Source organism: Jaculus jaculus, chromosome 10 (genome assembly GCF_020740685.1).
Source record: "Jaculus jaculus isolate mJacJac1 chromosome 10, mJacJac1.mat.Y.cur, whole genome shotgun sequence".
Taxonomy (NCBI): domain Eukaryota; kingdom Metazoa; phylum Chordata; class Mammalia; order Rodentia; family Dipodidae; genus Jaculus; species Jaculus jaculus.
In genome coordinates, this window is record NC_059111.1 from 91,191,751 (window position 1) to 91,206,216 (window position 14,466).

Genomic DNA, 14,466 nt, shown 5'->3' on the forward strand with positions numbered 1-14,466 from the left:
TTCCCCTCCCCCTTCACCTCTTCTGCAATGGTCCCTGAGCCCTGGAGAGTGGGTCTTCTCTTTTTGAAATTAATCTGGAGGAAACTCCATCTCAGGTTTGCAACCTGACCTCTCCTCTCAGTATAAATTCCATCGGGCACCGTAGGCTCTTTCTGTTTATTCAAAAAACACTATTGAGATGCCAGGGGATGAGCAACATGGCACCTTTGGCACTGACTTTTCCAGCCTGTGGAGCCAGTTCCTGACCTTGTAAATGGAGAGGCTCGGCCTTTATCACTGGAAAGGAATGGTTGAGGCCCGCCTACGAGAGCTGCAAGGTTGCTTGAGAGCCGCATTAGCATTTTTGAGGGCATGAGTCTGCCTCAGGCTCCTTATAAATAACACACCTTGACTCAGTGTGCGGCCAGCACCCTTGAGACATGTGGTGGATACTGTTTTGGGGGGCCTTTATTGGGCCAGGGATCTGCAGCCGAGAAAAGTTTTTTGGGTAAGTTCCTTTTGGATTTATTATTGTGTAGTTATTTCAATTCTCTGGGAGCCAAGAGGAATTGAAAAGGAATGGGCAGTTAGATATACCTTAGGTTGGTAAGGACTGGACTTTTGTCTTATCTTTTCCCCTGGGTCAACCTGAACAAGTTACTTCTCTCTGAGACTCGATTTCCTCTGTGCAACCAGGACCAGTGGTCTCTACAGATCACCTCCCTCAACTCTTTAGTCTTTTTTAAAAATAATTTTTATTTATTGATTTATTTGAGAGAGAGAAAGAGAGAGGGAGAGAATGGATGCTCCATGGCCTCCAGCCACTGCAAATGAACTCCAGATGCCTGACCCCTGGTGCATCTGGCTTACATGGGTCCTGGGGAATCGAACCGCTAAGCCATCTCTCCAGCCCCTCTTTAACCTCTTTCAATTTATCTTTTCTTCCTCATTCTTCTAAGGTTAGCTCTAGGCATATCCTGTGTCGTTAATTACAAAGAACGACTGGAAATGCTTTGTTTCTACTTCCTGCCGCCCTTCAAGGGAAAAGCCGGATGCCAGGCTCCTTGCTTTCACCTCTCAGTTAGATGACGAAGCTGTCCACGTCTTGCGTGACCGTGGCTGCGGACACATGCCGGGACTGCATGCGTGAACATGCGCACGTGCTCCGCATGCAAGGCTCTGAGGTTTGCAGAGGACAGAGATCTGGGAAGTGGGAGAGATGAAAGGTCGCTCTGGTGCCCTGCTAGAAGATTGCATTACAGTGACTCATTATTGCGTTACGCTTTGCCATTTGCAGAGACCTTTCATGTACATTACCTTGTGGATAATGCAACAAGACTGCCAAGCAAGGGTGTTATTTTCCTCAAAAAAAGTTTTTTTTTGTTCATTTTTATTTATTTATTTAATAGTGACAGAGAGAGAGTGAGTGAGAGAGAGAGAGAGAGAGAGAGAGAATGGGCGCGCCAGGGCCTCCAGCCACTGCAAACGAACTCCAGACGCGTGCACCCCCTTGTGCATCTGGCTAACGTGGGTCCTGGGGAATCGAGCCTCGAACCGGGGTCCTTAGGCTTCACAGGCAAGCGCTTAACCGCTAAACCACCTCTCTGGCCCATTTCCCTCAATTTAACCACAAAGAAACAAAACAAAACAAACAAACAAACAAACAAACAAACAAAAAACAAGATGCCCTCAGCCTTACAAAGGTTATCCAAAGCAACTTAGGCTAGTAAATAGGGAAGCTTGAATCTCTGAATGCAAAGCTCATATTCCTTTTTCTATAACACAAGTTAGACGAATAGAATCCTCTGTCTCACTGGTGTAATCTGTACCTGCTAACTTATTCTCTGTTGAACCATCCGGTTAAAGAGACTTGGGGATTGTTTATTGGGGCAATTACTTATATGAGATTGAGTAATTTTTTTTTTTTTTCTTATGGTGATGACTCTGTTCATACCTGCGTCTCCGCTGCCAAATAGCTCAGAGGGGTTAGACTTAGCAGGTGGCCAGGGAGGAAGGTTTTTCCACAGGCAGCTCAGCAGTAGGTGTGTCATCACTACACTTGCTGCTGCGTGGGCTGAGGCCCCTGTGCAGCTATTCATGTGGCTGAAAAGGAAAATCTCGGTGTCTTAGGATACAGACCTCTCTTATGATGCGGTAGGCACCTGGGCCGAGACAGCTGGGCTGGGCCTCACCGATCTCTCTGCAGGAGTTTCACGCAGAAAGGGGCCGTGTGCCTGAGCTGACTGCAAATAAATCGTTTTAACCAATAACGTCATGCTCACCCCCAAGGCTGTTCTCACTTCGTAGTAGGGAGCCTAGTGAGGGTAGGAGACTCTTTCATGGAGCCCCTCAACACGTCCCAGTCACCCGGTTCAGTGGACGTGTCGAGTGGAGGGAAACTGACCTCGGAGCCCTTGAGCAAGGTTGGGAAGCAAGGCTGGAGACTGGCGAATGGAGACAATAGTGATGGTTTCCCCTCGCCAAGTGGAAGAGGGGGGAGGTGGTGTCCACGTGGTTCTCCTACATCCCCAGCAGAGGACAGACAGGAAGTAGTTGCAGAACTGGCTGTAGCGTCGGTGGTAGCTGGCAAGCATCTAAGAGCTTTGTGAAGATACCTTTTTTAAAAAAAATTGTTTGTTTGTTTTTTATTTTTTTTTTGGTTTTTCGAGGTAGGGTCTCACTCTAGTCCAGGCTGACCTGGAATTCACTATGGAGTCTCAGGGTGGCCTTGAACTCACTGCGATCCTCCTACCTCTGCCTCCCGAGTGCTGGGATTAAAGGCGTGCGCCACCACGCCCGGCTTTGTTTTTTATTTTTATTTATTTATTTGAGAGAAGGAGGGAGAGAGAGAGAGAGAAAGAGAGAGAGAAAGAATGGGCATGCCAGGGCTTCAAGCCACTGCAAACGAACTCCAGATGCGTGCGCCCCCTTGTGCATCTGACTAACGTGGGTCCTGGGGAATCGAGCCTCGAACTGGGGTCCTTAGGCTTCACAGGCAAGCGCTTAACCACTAAGCCATCTCTCTAGCCCAAGATAACTTTTTTTTTGTTTGTTTCTTGAGGTAGGGTCTCACTTTAGCTCAGAGCTGACCTGGAATTCACTATGTAGTCTCAGGGTGGCCTCAAACTTATGGTGATGCTCCTACCTCTGCTTCCCAAGTGCTGGGATTAAAGGTGTGCGCCACCACGCCCGGCCCCCAAGATAACTTTTTATTTAAAAATTATTTATTTATTTATTTGAGAGTGACAGAGAGGGAAAGAGGCAGAGAGAGAGAGAGAGAGAGAGAGAGAGAGAGAGAGAGAGGGAGGGAGAGAGAGAGAGGGAGAGAGGGAGGGAGGGAGGGAGGGAGGGAGGGAGGGAGGGAGGGAGGGGAGAGGAGAGACAATGGGCGCGCCAGGGCCTCCAGCCATGAATTCCAGATGGGTGCACCCCTTTGTGCATCTGGCTAATGTGCGTCCTGGGGAATCGATCCTCGAACCAGGGTCCTTAGGCTTCACAGGCAAGCGCTTAACCACCAAGTCATCTCTCCAGTCCTGTGAAGATACCTTTTAATGCTGTTCATGGTAGCTGAACAGCCTGGGCAAGGATGCAGGTGAGAGAAAGGCACAAAGAATGGACCACTTAGCTACCTTCCTGATTCCAGCGGGAGGGATAGAAGTTCGAAACAAGTATTGATTCTTTTTTTTTTTTTTTTTTTTTTTTTGCTATTTTGAGGTAGGGTCTCAGTCTAGCCCACGCTGACCTGGAATTCACTATGGTGTCTCAGGGTGGCCTTGAACTCACAGCGATCCTCCTACCTCTGCCTCCCAAGTGCTGGGATTAAAGGCATGCGCCACCATGCCCGGCCCAAGTATTGATTCTTCATATGAGACAGATGTTCAACATGAGACATCACGTTGAAGGTGGGCTGACGTACTGGGCGTTGAAGAGGGCCAGAAGAGCTAGTAAGGTACCCACAGTGGAATAGGAGGGATGGACACACCCAGCTGCAAATCCCACCTCTCCCTGGCCAAACTCCAGGAAAGCACCCAAGGTCAAGGTCTTTGCATGGACTTCAAGCTAGTAGAGCTGGGTTGTCCTCAACCATCTACTCTGGCATGATCTCAAGAGGGTATTTTCCAAGTCGAGCTAAGGACAATGAGGGTACGAGTCAGACCGCCCACTGCATGGCACCAACTTGACTTCCAGGCATCCGTATGCTGATGTTCGTGAGAATCACGATAGATCCTAATATCACTGCCAGAGTCCAGTGCTGCTGGGCCCGATTTTGTCTCCTTTGATAAGGGAAGTTTCATGGGGGATGAGCTGGTCCTGAAGACTAGGCAGGAGATTGAAGGGCACTTAAGGAAAAAGGACTGGGATGGCAAGCAGGGGGAAGGGCATGTTGTAGGAGGCACACGAGGGCACAAGGACCAGGGGAAGTGGGTTTGGGGCTGAGGGGGTGTGCAGAGCTGGAGGGGAGCCAGGGGCGGGGCTCCATTTGGCACCAGCTCTTCCGCCCCCACCTCCTCTGTTTCTGTAACCTGTGTCGCTTGGACGATTGGACATGATAGAAAGGGGGGAGGACCCCATCCTTATCAGGACCAGTTCGAGTTACTGGCTCCGATTGTTGCGGACTGTGCACGTTAGCAAAGGAAGTCCCGTGTGAAATCACTACAATGGAAAAAGTAAGATGCGTACGCTGGGCATGGAGGAATGCATAAGATAATTTTCATCCTCCAAGGGGCTTTTCAGATGCCCCTCTTTTTCTTCTTCTTGCTCTTTCTCACATCCTTCCCTTCTTTGTGATTGCTCTAGCCGATGTTTTACAAAGGCTTAATGCTGCCACTCCAGACACCACTGTAAGGCTGTCTCCGGCATGCCCCTTTTCCTGCAGGGTTGGAGTAGCCTATGACACCATGAATCTGGCGGGCTGGACTTTGTTCTCAGTGAGAAGTAAGACTTACCCTCGCCTCCTTTTTTTTTTCCCCCCCTTGCCTGTGTTGGGGAGATACTAGTTGGATTCTCTGTCTTCCCAGGGCTATAGTCCAACTCTGCAAGCCTGATGGATTCTGTGTTGGTCTGTTTCCTGTTGTTACAGCAAAAGACCTGAGTAATGCACAAAGAAGAGAGGTGTATTTCACCTACAGGCTGAAAGTCCAAGATAAATTGGCTTTGTCTGTTCCCCCTCTGGTGAGGGCCTCTATGTCTGTTCGCTACATGACAGATGCATAGTGAGATCACGTGGCCAAACAGGCAGTCCAGAGGTACTCACGTGCTGCGCCCAGCCTTTTTTTTTTTTAATTGATCTTTGAAAATTTATTTATGTGCAAGCAGAGAGAGAGAGAGAGACAGAGAGAGAGAGAGAGAGAGAGAGAGAGAGGGATAGAATGGGTGCGCCAGGGCTTCCAGCCACTGCAAACGAACTCCAGATGCATGCGCCCCCTTGTGCATCTGGCTAACGTGGGTCCTGGGGAGTCGAGCCTTGAACCAGGGTCCTTAGGCTTCACAGGCAAGTGCTTAATCGCTAAGCCATCTCTCCAGCCCAGCCCAGCCTTTTTTGTGCTAACCTACTTTTATAGAAGCTAACTCTATGGACCAGCATTAATTCCTTCCAAGAAGCCACTAGGTTCTATTTTTTTTTCCCCCTGAGGTAGGGTCTCACTGTAGCTCAGGCTGACCTGGAATTCACTTTGTAGTCTCAGGGTGGCCTGAAACTCTACCATGAACCTCCTACCTCTCTACCTCCCAAGTGCTGGGATTAAAAGCATAGGGACAGGACTGGAGGGATGGCTTAGTGGTTAAGGCACTTGCCTGCAAAGCCAAAGGACCCAGGTTTGATTCTCCAGGACCCACGTTAGTCAGATGCACAAGGGGGCGCATGCATCTGGAGTTCATTTGCAGCGGCTGGAGGCCCTGGCATGCCCATTCTCTCTCTCTCTCTCTTTCTCTCTGTGTCAAATAAATACATAAAAATTAAATACTCATTAAAAAAAATTTTTAAATAAATAAATCAAAGCATGGGGCCACCACACCCGGCTGGGTCTTACTTCTCAAAGCTCTTACTACCTCCCATCATTTGGAGACCAAACCTGCTTCACTTGAACCCTTGGGGCGCACTAAAAGCTGATCCAAACCAGAGCAGGCTCATCTGAGACCTACCAAACCAAGGGTCTCCCTACACCAGCAGCTTCCCTAGGAAGCACTTAGCTGGCCACTTTCAAGGACCCTGTGGGGAGTGGCTGGCGTAGAAGAAATAGAAGGTCTTGGCTGCGGGTTTCTCTAACGGTCTAGCCCCCTGCAGCAGGACCAGTTCTGCAGTGCGCCTTGCGTCCTTGGGACTGCCGTGGACCTCTGGGGGACATTCTCTCTAGAACGTTCAGAGCCGAGTAAACTTCTGGAGGTCCACCCGGACTGAACTGGTTTCCTGGTGAGGCGCCTCCACGTGAGGCTCACACATTTAGCTCCCCGTGATGGAGCCATTTACTCTGTCAACAGGTCCTTCAGCCCACAGCCCTCTCCAGCAGCCCTTCCCGCATTCACTTGTGTCAAAGGGATGATGCATGTGACAGCGTGGGGTGCAGATTCATTTGAGCCGTCACCTAGCAACGCCTAATGGCTCCCCTGGCTCTCTCTGGAGTGAGCTAAGAGCTCAAAGACAGCTTTTTCAGGCCGGGCATCCCCCCACCCACGCAGGCATGGGAGGCCTGTTCCTGACGCTGGAGGACCCTTCTGGGCCTTCTCGGGGTCCTTGGGCAGCGGTGCACCCCTCACCACCCAGTTTCAGTGCCACGCTCTGGGTCATGTTCAATTCCATCCTAAAGCTCTGTCTAGGGCTCTGGGACTGGAAGGGATTCCTGAATGTTCTCAGCCTCTCCAAGGACAGCAGCTGGCTCTCCCAGGATGGAGTGTGTGCTCCTTAAACTTCCCAGCGTGGAGGTCCCACCAGGGGCTTAGCCCTTGCCTTAGACAGTGAAAAAGTGCTTCTTTATGCCTCGCGAAGTTAGCTTTGCGTGTAACTCAGGAACATCCCTTTCTGGAAAAATATATATGTTTTTCATTATAATGTAATATGACCACATTACAGAAAACAGATACAAGAAGTGGGGAGGGTGGGGGAATAAGTCATCTATAATCCTACGACCTAAATTTGAGTGCTGTCAGCATTTGGTTTATTTCTGTTGTCTGTTTTTCTTTCAATGCATCTGCCATACTTGTAATCATAGCAGATACACAATTTTGTGTCCTGCTCTTTCGCTTAATATTTCCCTTAAAAGTTATGCCATAAGCACTTTTTCATACTTGCCACGTAGCCTTATTTTTTAATGGCTATACATTATAACCAAAGACTAGACTATTTCCGTTCATTCGGCCCTGCTCTGTCTGGGCTAGTGGGGTTGGGGTTTATTTGCCAGCTGAAAGCTCACCATTATCTTTTGCTTCCCAACCCCCCCCCCCCGCCCCTTCTCCAGGGACCAAGTTTTTAGGATTAACGTCAGAAATGGAGACGAGATCCGAAAGCTGACTCAGCTAGTGGATTCGGACAGCTTTAAGGTATGTGGTTTTTCTTCATTCTCTGGAACGCTCTGAGTTTGGTAGAAGATTCTGGTGTTACTGGCATGCCTTGTAATTCCTGAAGGTTATCTGTATAAAAACTGTCTATTGACAACTTCCATAATTCTAGACGTTAAGCCATGATAATTCCTTCCCCTCCCCCTATATACCTCTTTATTAGTTAATATGTCATTCACACAAACGAGCGTGGTGTGGGGGAGGAGAGGGCCTGCAGAACTTGGGAGATGGGGGCCTTGAGAAGGACGTCCATCCTTCTAGCTGCCCTTGACTTATTATGTCTTGGACTTTTGCTGAGCAAGTCTAACCGTATGAGATTATGAAGTGGACATTGTTCCTCCTTGGACAGAACTCAGCCCCCCCCCCCAACTCCCCAGGATCACACTGGCTTTTGGCAATGGTTCTAGAAGAATGAGCTCATTGCTCATTGCATGTTTTACCTGAACTGTCCTTTTTGTGTGTGTGTGTGTTTTTTTCCAGGTAGGGTCTCACTCTAGCTCAGGCTGACCTGGACTTCACTATGTCATCTCAGGGTGGCCTCAAACTCATAGCCATCCTTCTACCTCTGCCTCCCATGTGCTGGTATTAAAGATGTGTGCCATTGTACCCAGCTTGAATTAGTTATCTTTAAAAGAAAATTTTATTTGAGAAAGAAAGAGAGAGAAATGGGCATGCCAGGGCCCCCAGCCACTGTAAATGAACTTCAGATGCATGCATCACTTTGTGCATCTGGCTGATGTGGGTTCTGGGGAATGGAACCTGGGTCCTTTGGTTTTGCAGGCAAGGGTCTTAACCACTAAGCCATCTGTCCAGCCCTGAACTATGCTTTAACCTGGTTTTACTTCTCTTCCCTTCAGCTCAATGTCTGGAAATCTCCCTCCACTTTTGGTCGGCCTGTCGATGTTCTGGTCCCTTCTGACAGTCTGTTGCCATTCAAATCCTTCCTGAACTCCCAAGGCTTGGGATATTCAGTGACAATTGAAGACCTGCAGGTGAGTAAGCCATGGACTCTCAGTGGCCTTACATAGGATTAAGTCACCAGTCCAGAGTGGACCTGAGAGACGTTCAAGGTCTGGTGTCATCCTTTTTAATCTCACAATGTAAAGGAATTAAAGCAGATGGAAATAAAGTGTAGTGACGCATTAGAGGATCAGCCTTCTGTAAAGACAGGGAACTCTGCTGCTGTGGATCCAAATTCTCATTTTTGCTACCTGCAAGTCTATTTGTTTGGACAAGCTTTACTCTCATGAGCCTACATTTCTTCATCAGTAAAATGGCAACCAAGATGCCTACTTCAACTGTTTAATCAAAAAGATTCTTTTATCAATTATATGTAATATGTCTAACAGTATATCGCATATCATGGGTGCTCCAGTAATAAGTCCCCCCCTTTCTGTATTTGAAGTTAGGAGACAAGAGTGAGGGGTGGGAAGGGGGTAACAGAAACCAATCAGAAGAGGCATCGTTTGAGAAAAGGAGAATGTCACCAACAGACCCCGGCAGAGAGACCATCACCCTCTGTCTCCACAACCTGTGCTGAACATCAGGCCAGTTTCTGGATCATGCTTCCTCCTTCACTGAGGTGGGTTATAGACTAATTGGTGATGTGGCCCAGGAGTTTCCTGATGGCGTGAGCAGCTGTGAGCGTATTAATCATCCTCACATGTCACAGACATCTGCCAGGAACCTTCAAAGTATGAGTGATTTTAAGAATTTCTTTGTTTCAGAATGCTTTCCCAAGCTGTGTATTTCAGAGGCACTGGATACCAGATGCAAGCTGATGTCTAGAGATTTCATACCGTAGGATAACCAAGTAGCACATATGTTGGGAAGGGAAGACATGGTGTTTGAATGGGGTGGTGTAAATTGAACTCTAAGAAGCTTTATAGACAGATGAAAGAAATTTGACCCTCTCCCCTCTTTTTGGTCATTAAAGGCATGGTAGTTTATTTTTAAAAACATTGTATCGCACCGATGATAATCAACATACACAATTATGGCTTTTCTCCTGGGTAAGAACATTGCAGCATTTTTATATAGTGAACTGTTTCAACAGAACCAAGAAGGTTAGAGAATAAATTTCCCAGACCAAAAAAATAAAAAAATAAATAAAATGGACACAGCTAATTCTGTTGCTTTACTTCACAGAACTAATTTAAGCCCCTTACAAATAAATACTATTGCAATGCTTTGTAGTTAATTTTTAAAATATTTTATTTATTATTTATCTGAGAGAGAGAGAGAGACTGAGAGAGAGAGAGAGAGAAAGAGGCAGACAGAGAGAAAGAGAGAATGCGGCTGGAGAGATGGCTTAGTTAAGTGCTTGCCTGTGAAGCCTAAGGACCCCGGTTCGAGGCTCGGTTTCCCGGGTCCCACGTTAGCCAGATGCACAAGGGGGCGCACGCGTCTGGAGTTCGTTTGCAGTGGCTGGACTCCCTGGCGCGCCCATTCTCTCTCTCTCCCTCTATCTGTCTTTCTCCTTGTGTCTGTCACTCTCAAATAATAAATAAAAAATGAACAAAAAAAATATTAAAAAAAAAGAGAGAATGGTATACCAGGGCCTCTAGCCACTACAAATGAACTCCAGATGTGTGCATACCACCTAGTGCATCTGGCTTTATGTGGGTCCTGGGGAATCGAACATGGGTCCTTTGGCTTTGCAGGCCTTAACCATGAAGCCATCTCTCTAGCCCATGTTTCATAGTTAGAAAGAAGGTAATTCTATTTTACTTTATCTTTTAAAAATATTTTATTTATTTATTTATTTGAGAGAGAGGGAGAGACAGAGGAAGAGGCAGAGAGAAAGAGAGAATGGGCACACCAGGGCCTCTAGCCACTGCAAATGAGCTCCAGATGCACGTACCCCCTTGTGCATCTGGCTTACGTGGGTTCTGGGGAATCGAACCGGGGTCCTCAGGCTTCGCAGGCAAATGCCTTAACTGCTAAACCATTTCCCCAGCCCCGAGAGGGTAATTTTAGAAGAAAGCAGCACAAACTTTTATTTCCTTATATGTTAATTTCTTTTGTTTGTGTAAGTTAACCTATTTGATCCTTGGCTTTCAGGCCACTGGATGTGCTGTTGGGGGGGGGCACCATCTTGGTTGGGCCATTTACCCACTGACAGCAGGAAAACAATGAACTGCACCTTCAGGGGTTCGCTTCCTCATCATGCTGTGTCTGCTTTTAGGCCCTCTTGGACAATGAAGATGAAGAAATGCGTCACAACGAAGGGCAGGAGCGGAGTGGTGACACCTTCAACTATGGCTCTTACCATTCTCTGGAAGCTGTAAGTTCCTCAGGGCACTCCTGGGGCTGACGTCCTTGGTGGCTTGAATTTCGTGATCTCTCTCTTCACTTCCAGCTTGTACACAGTTAACACGTCACGTGACCTCCCCCCACCCCCAAATTTTAGGTTGTCTAACTTCTACCAGCACCTGAGAGCAAACGAAACACAAATTGCCCAGTCCTCCTCCCCTGATATACATCCTTCTTAAGGGACCTCTTCGAGAGAGAGCCATGAGTATAATTGTAATCATTTCCGATCCCTTGTAATTTAACCTTTTCCCTCGCTTGTAATCCTTTAGCCCAGAATGAAATGCTACTTTCTCCAGGCAAGCAGTTATTACCAAGGTTAGCCAAATAACTCCACTATTTATCATGACTCCTTATAATTTGTATTTGCCCTATAATGCATTTTGGTGCTCAGCTCAAAACCCCTTTACATAGATGCATGATGTTCAGGGCAAGCCTAACTTTCACATGAAAACTCCAAGCAGCCTGATTTCATATGATATTGGAACTTGAGAAGCCAAAAGGGATTTTACAGAACGGAAGTACATCACGAATGGTGCAGTTGTCTTACGGCCTGAACGTCTCAGACCTTCATTAGCCTGCAAACTCTTATCAGCTTGGGGATGTACCCCCAAATCTAAGTTTGCATACTCCCTCACCTACCTTAGCACATGTTGTTTATGTGGCAGACATGGTGTTCCTGCCTTGTTTCTCATGAGGCGTGTACTTTTGTTTTTCTTCTAGATGAGGGGTGATTTCAAAGTTTGACCAGCGATTTGTACTTGCTTCCCATGATTGTCAGTAACTTTGTTTATTGTGTGTCCTTCGAACCGCATTGCCCCTTGATCCCTATTGTGACCAATGACACACATCTGCAAAACAGCTGGATAAAGTTAGGAGTTCAGTTCAGACTCAGGCCATGGACGAAAGCAGAGCTCAGGGCCCACACAGGGATCAAACCCATGACGTTAGCCTCATTAATGTGTGGGGCCCTCCTGAACCCAGCTAACCAGTTGCAAATGTCACCCAGAGACCCAGAGGACCATGTGCTTTCACCTGATGGCTATCTCTCTGTCTCATCCACTTGCGTCTGCTTTTTTTTTTACCCCTGCCCCCTCTGGGGTGGGTTCCCCTTGTAGGATGGCTTTCCTGGGATCCCGTAGCTGTAGGATAGGGTGCCATCCACTCGTGGCTGGATCATTTTGGGTTCTTTTCTGAAAGCAGCTTTGAGCGGCTCCTATCCAACAGCCACTTAAGTTTTCCCAGGTCTCTGGTGGGAATTTCATGCTTGTCTCTGCCAGGACTTGGGGTCCCAGGTCCTTTTCTGTGTGCTGTGGTAGTGGCTGGTGGCATGAATGTGCACCCAACATCTGGAGACAGCTAGCTTGCTATTTTAACTTTTCCCGAGTGGCTCTTTGCTATTATGGCCAAGGGCAGCCGCCCTGCCGTTTTCCCACTCTTTACTGTCAGTGGTGGAGGAGGCTGCAAGCTCTTCTTTTTTGTTTTTAAATGCTTTTTGTTCATAATGTGGTAATTTATATTTATTTATTCATTCATTTATTTATTTATTTTATGAGAGAGAGAGAGCACGAGCGAGCAGGCCAGTGCCTCCAGCCACTGCAGCCAGATTCCAGACATGCATGCCACCTTGTGCGCATGTGCGACCTTGTACATATGTCACCTTCGTGCGTCTGGCTTATGTGGGATCTGGGAAGTCGAACATGGGTCCTTGGGCTTTGCAAGCAAAGCGCCTTAACTGCTAAGCCATCTCTCCAGCTCTCCAATCTCTTCCTGAGGTCAGTTGTGAGACGCTCGGCCCCTCTTCTTGGATGGCTGTGAACCCTCAACAATCGTGGGTTAATTTCCCTTCTATTTTTGCTACCTGCTACCTAAAGTTTCTCATTTTTGGCCTTTTAGTCTATGAACCACTTTCATCATACTTTATATATCTTGACTATGGGAATTTTTTTTTTGGCTTTTCAAGGTAGGGTCTTGCTCTGTCCCAGGCTGACCTGGAATTCACTAAAGTCTCAGGGTGGCCTCGAACTCAGGGCAATCCTCCTCTTTCCTCTGCCTCCTAAAATTGGGATTAAAATTGTGTACCACCATGCTCAGCCAGGTTCTTTTTTTTTTTTTTTTCCCTGTAATGGGGTTTGAGCCCAGGACCTTGCACATATTAGGCAGGCACTCTGCCAATGAGCTATATTCCCAGGCCTCTTTATTTCATTCTTAAGGACTAAACTCATTTGTTTATTTCCTTCTTTTGATCTTCATATAATTTGCAAAACTAAAATGGATAAACTACTTTTTTTTTTAAATTTATTTGAGAGCGAGAGACACAGAGAGAAAGACAGATAGAGGGAGAGAGAGAGAATGGGCGCGCCAGGGCTTCCAGCCTCTGCAAATGAACTCCAGACGCGTGCGCCCCCTTGTGCATCTGGCTAACGTGGGACCTGGGGAACCGAGCCTCGAACCGGGGTCAAAAGGGTTCACAGGCAAGCGCTTAACCGCTAAGCCATCTCTCCAGCCCAAGATAAACTACTTTTTGTTACTTGTTTCCTTTTTTTTTTGGTTTTTCAAGGTAGGGTTTTGCTATAGCCCAGGCAAACCTGGAATTTAGTATGTAGTCTCAGGGTGGCCTCGAACTCATAGAGATCCTCCTACCTCTGCCTCTCAAGTGCTGGGATTAAAGGTGTGCGCCACCACGCCCGGTTATTTGTTTGCTTTTTGAAACAGGGTCTTGCTATGTATTTCAGGTTGGCCTTGAACTCACAATCCTTCTGCTTCAGCCTCCAAAGTTCTGTGATTACAGGCATGTGCCAGCATGTCTAGCTGATGGACTACGTAATTCAGACATTTTTTTTTCTTTTTTTAAAAAAAAATTAATTAATTAATTTGACGGAGAGAGAGAGAGAGAGAGAGAGGGAGAGAGAGAGAATGGACACGTCAGGGCCTCTAGCCACTGCAAAAGAACTCCAGATGCATGCATCACCTTGTGCATCTGGCTTATGTGGGTCCTGGGGAATCGAACCTGGGTCCTTTGGCTTTGCAGGCAAATGCCTTAACTGCTAAGCCATCCCTCCAGCCCCAGACTTTTTTTCTGAAAGCAATTCTTGGTTATTATGTACAGCTCTTTATCACTTAAATCATCTCCAAAATGGGGTACCTGTATCCTAGCATGTAGTAAGCAAGATGGCCCACTAGAATAGAAGAAGAAATTATTATAACTTCTGCTTGTATGAGTGTAGCCATTTCTATTTTTCTTATTTTTTAAAATTTATTTGAGAGAGAATAAGCTGGGTGGGGGGGAGAGAGAATGGGTGCACCAGGGCCTCCAGCTGCTGCAAACGAACTCCAGATGCATGCACCCCCTTGTGCATCTGGCTTATGTGGGTCCTGGAAAATCAAACCTTTGTCCTTTGGCTTTGCAGGCAAGTGCCTTAACCGCTAAGCCATCTCTCTCCAGCCCTGTTTTTCTTTTTGGCTATTCAAGGTAGTGTTGCACTCTGGTCCAGGCTGTCCTGGAATTCATTATGTAGTCTCAGGGTGTCCTCAAACTCATGGTGATCCCCTACCTCTGCCTCTCAAGTGCTGGGATTAAGGGCATGCACCACCACGCCCGGCTGCACCACCACGCTCGGCCTG

At 47.3% G+C, this 14,466-nt stretch overlaps 1 protein-coding gene across 1 annotated transcript in view; it reads left to right on the forward strand.

Moving 5' to 3' along the window:
• Nucleotides 1-335: 335 nt before the first annotated feature.
• The window catches only part of LOC101602613 (carboxypeptidase A4), a 30,343-nt gene continuing 16,212 nt past the window's right edge, over nucleotides 336-14,466 (forward strand). Inside the window, exons 1-4 of the mRNA XM_045160564.1 lie at nucleotides 336-487; nucleotides 7,431-7,512; nucleotides 8,388-8,522; nucleotides 10,718-10,816. Of these exons, the coding sequence (XP_045016499.1) occupies nucleotides 420-487; nucleotides 7,431-7,512; nucleotides 8,388-8,522; nucleotides 10,718-10,816 (384 nt within the window). The 5' untranslated portion in view covers nucleotides 336-419. The remainder of the gene's footprint in view (nucleotides 488-7,430; nucleotides 7,513-8,387; nucleotides 8,523-10,717; nucleotides 10,817-14,466) is intronic.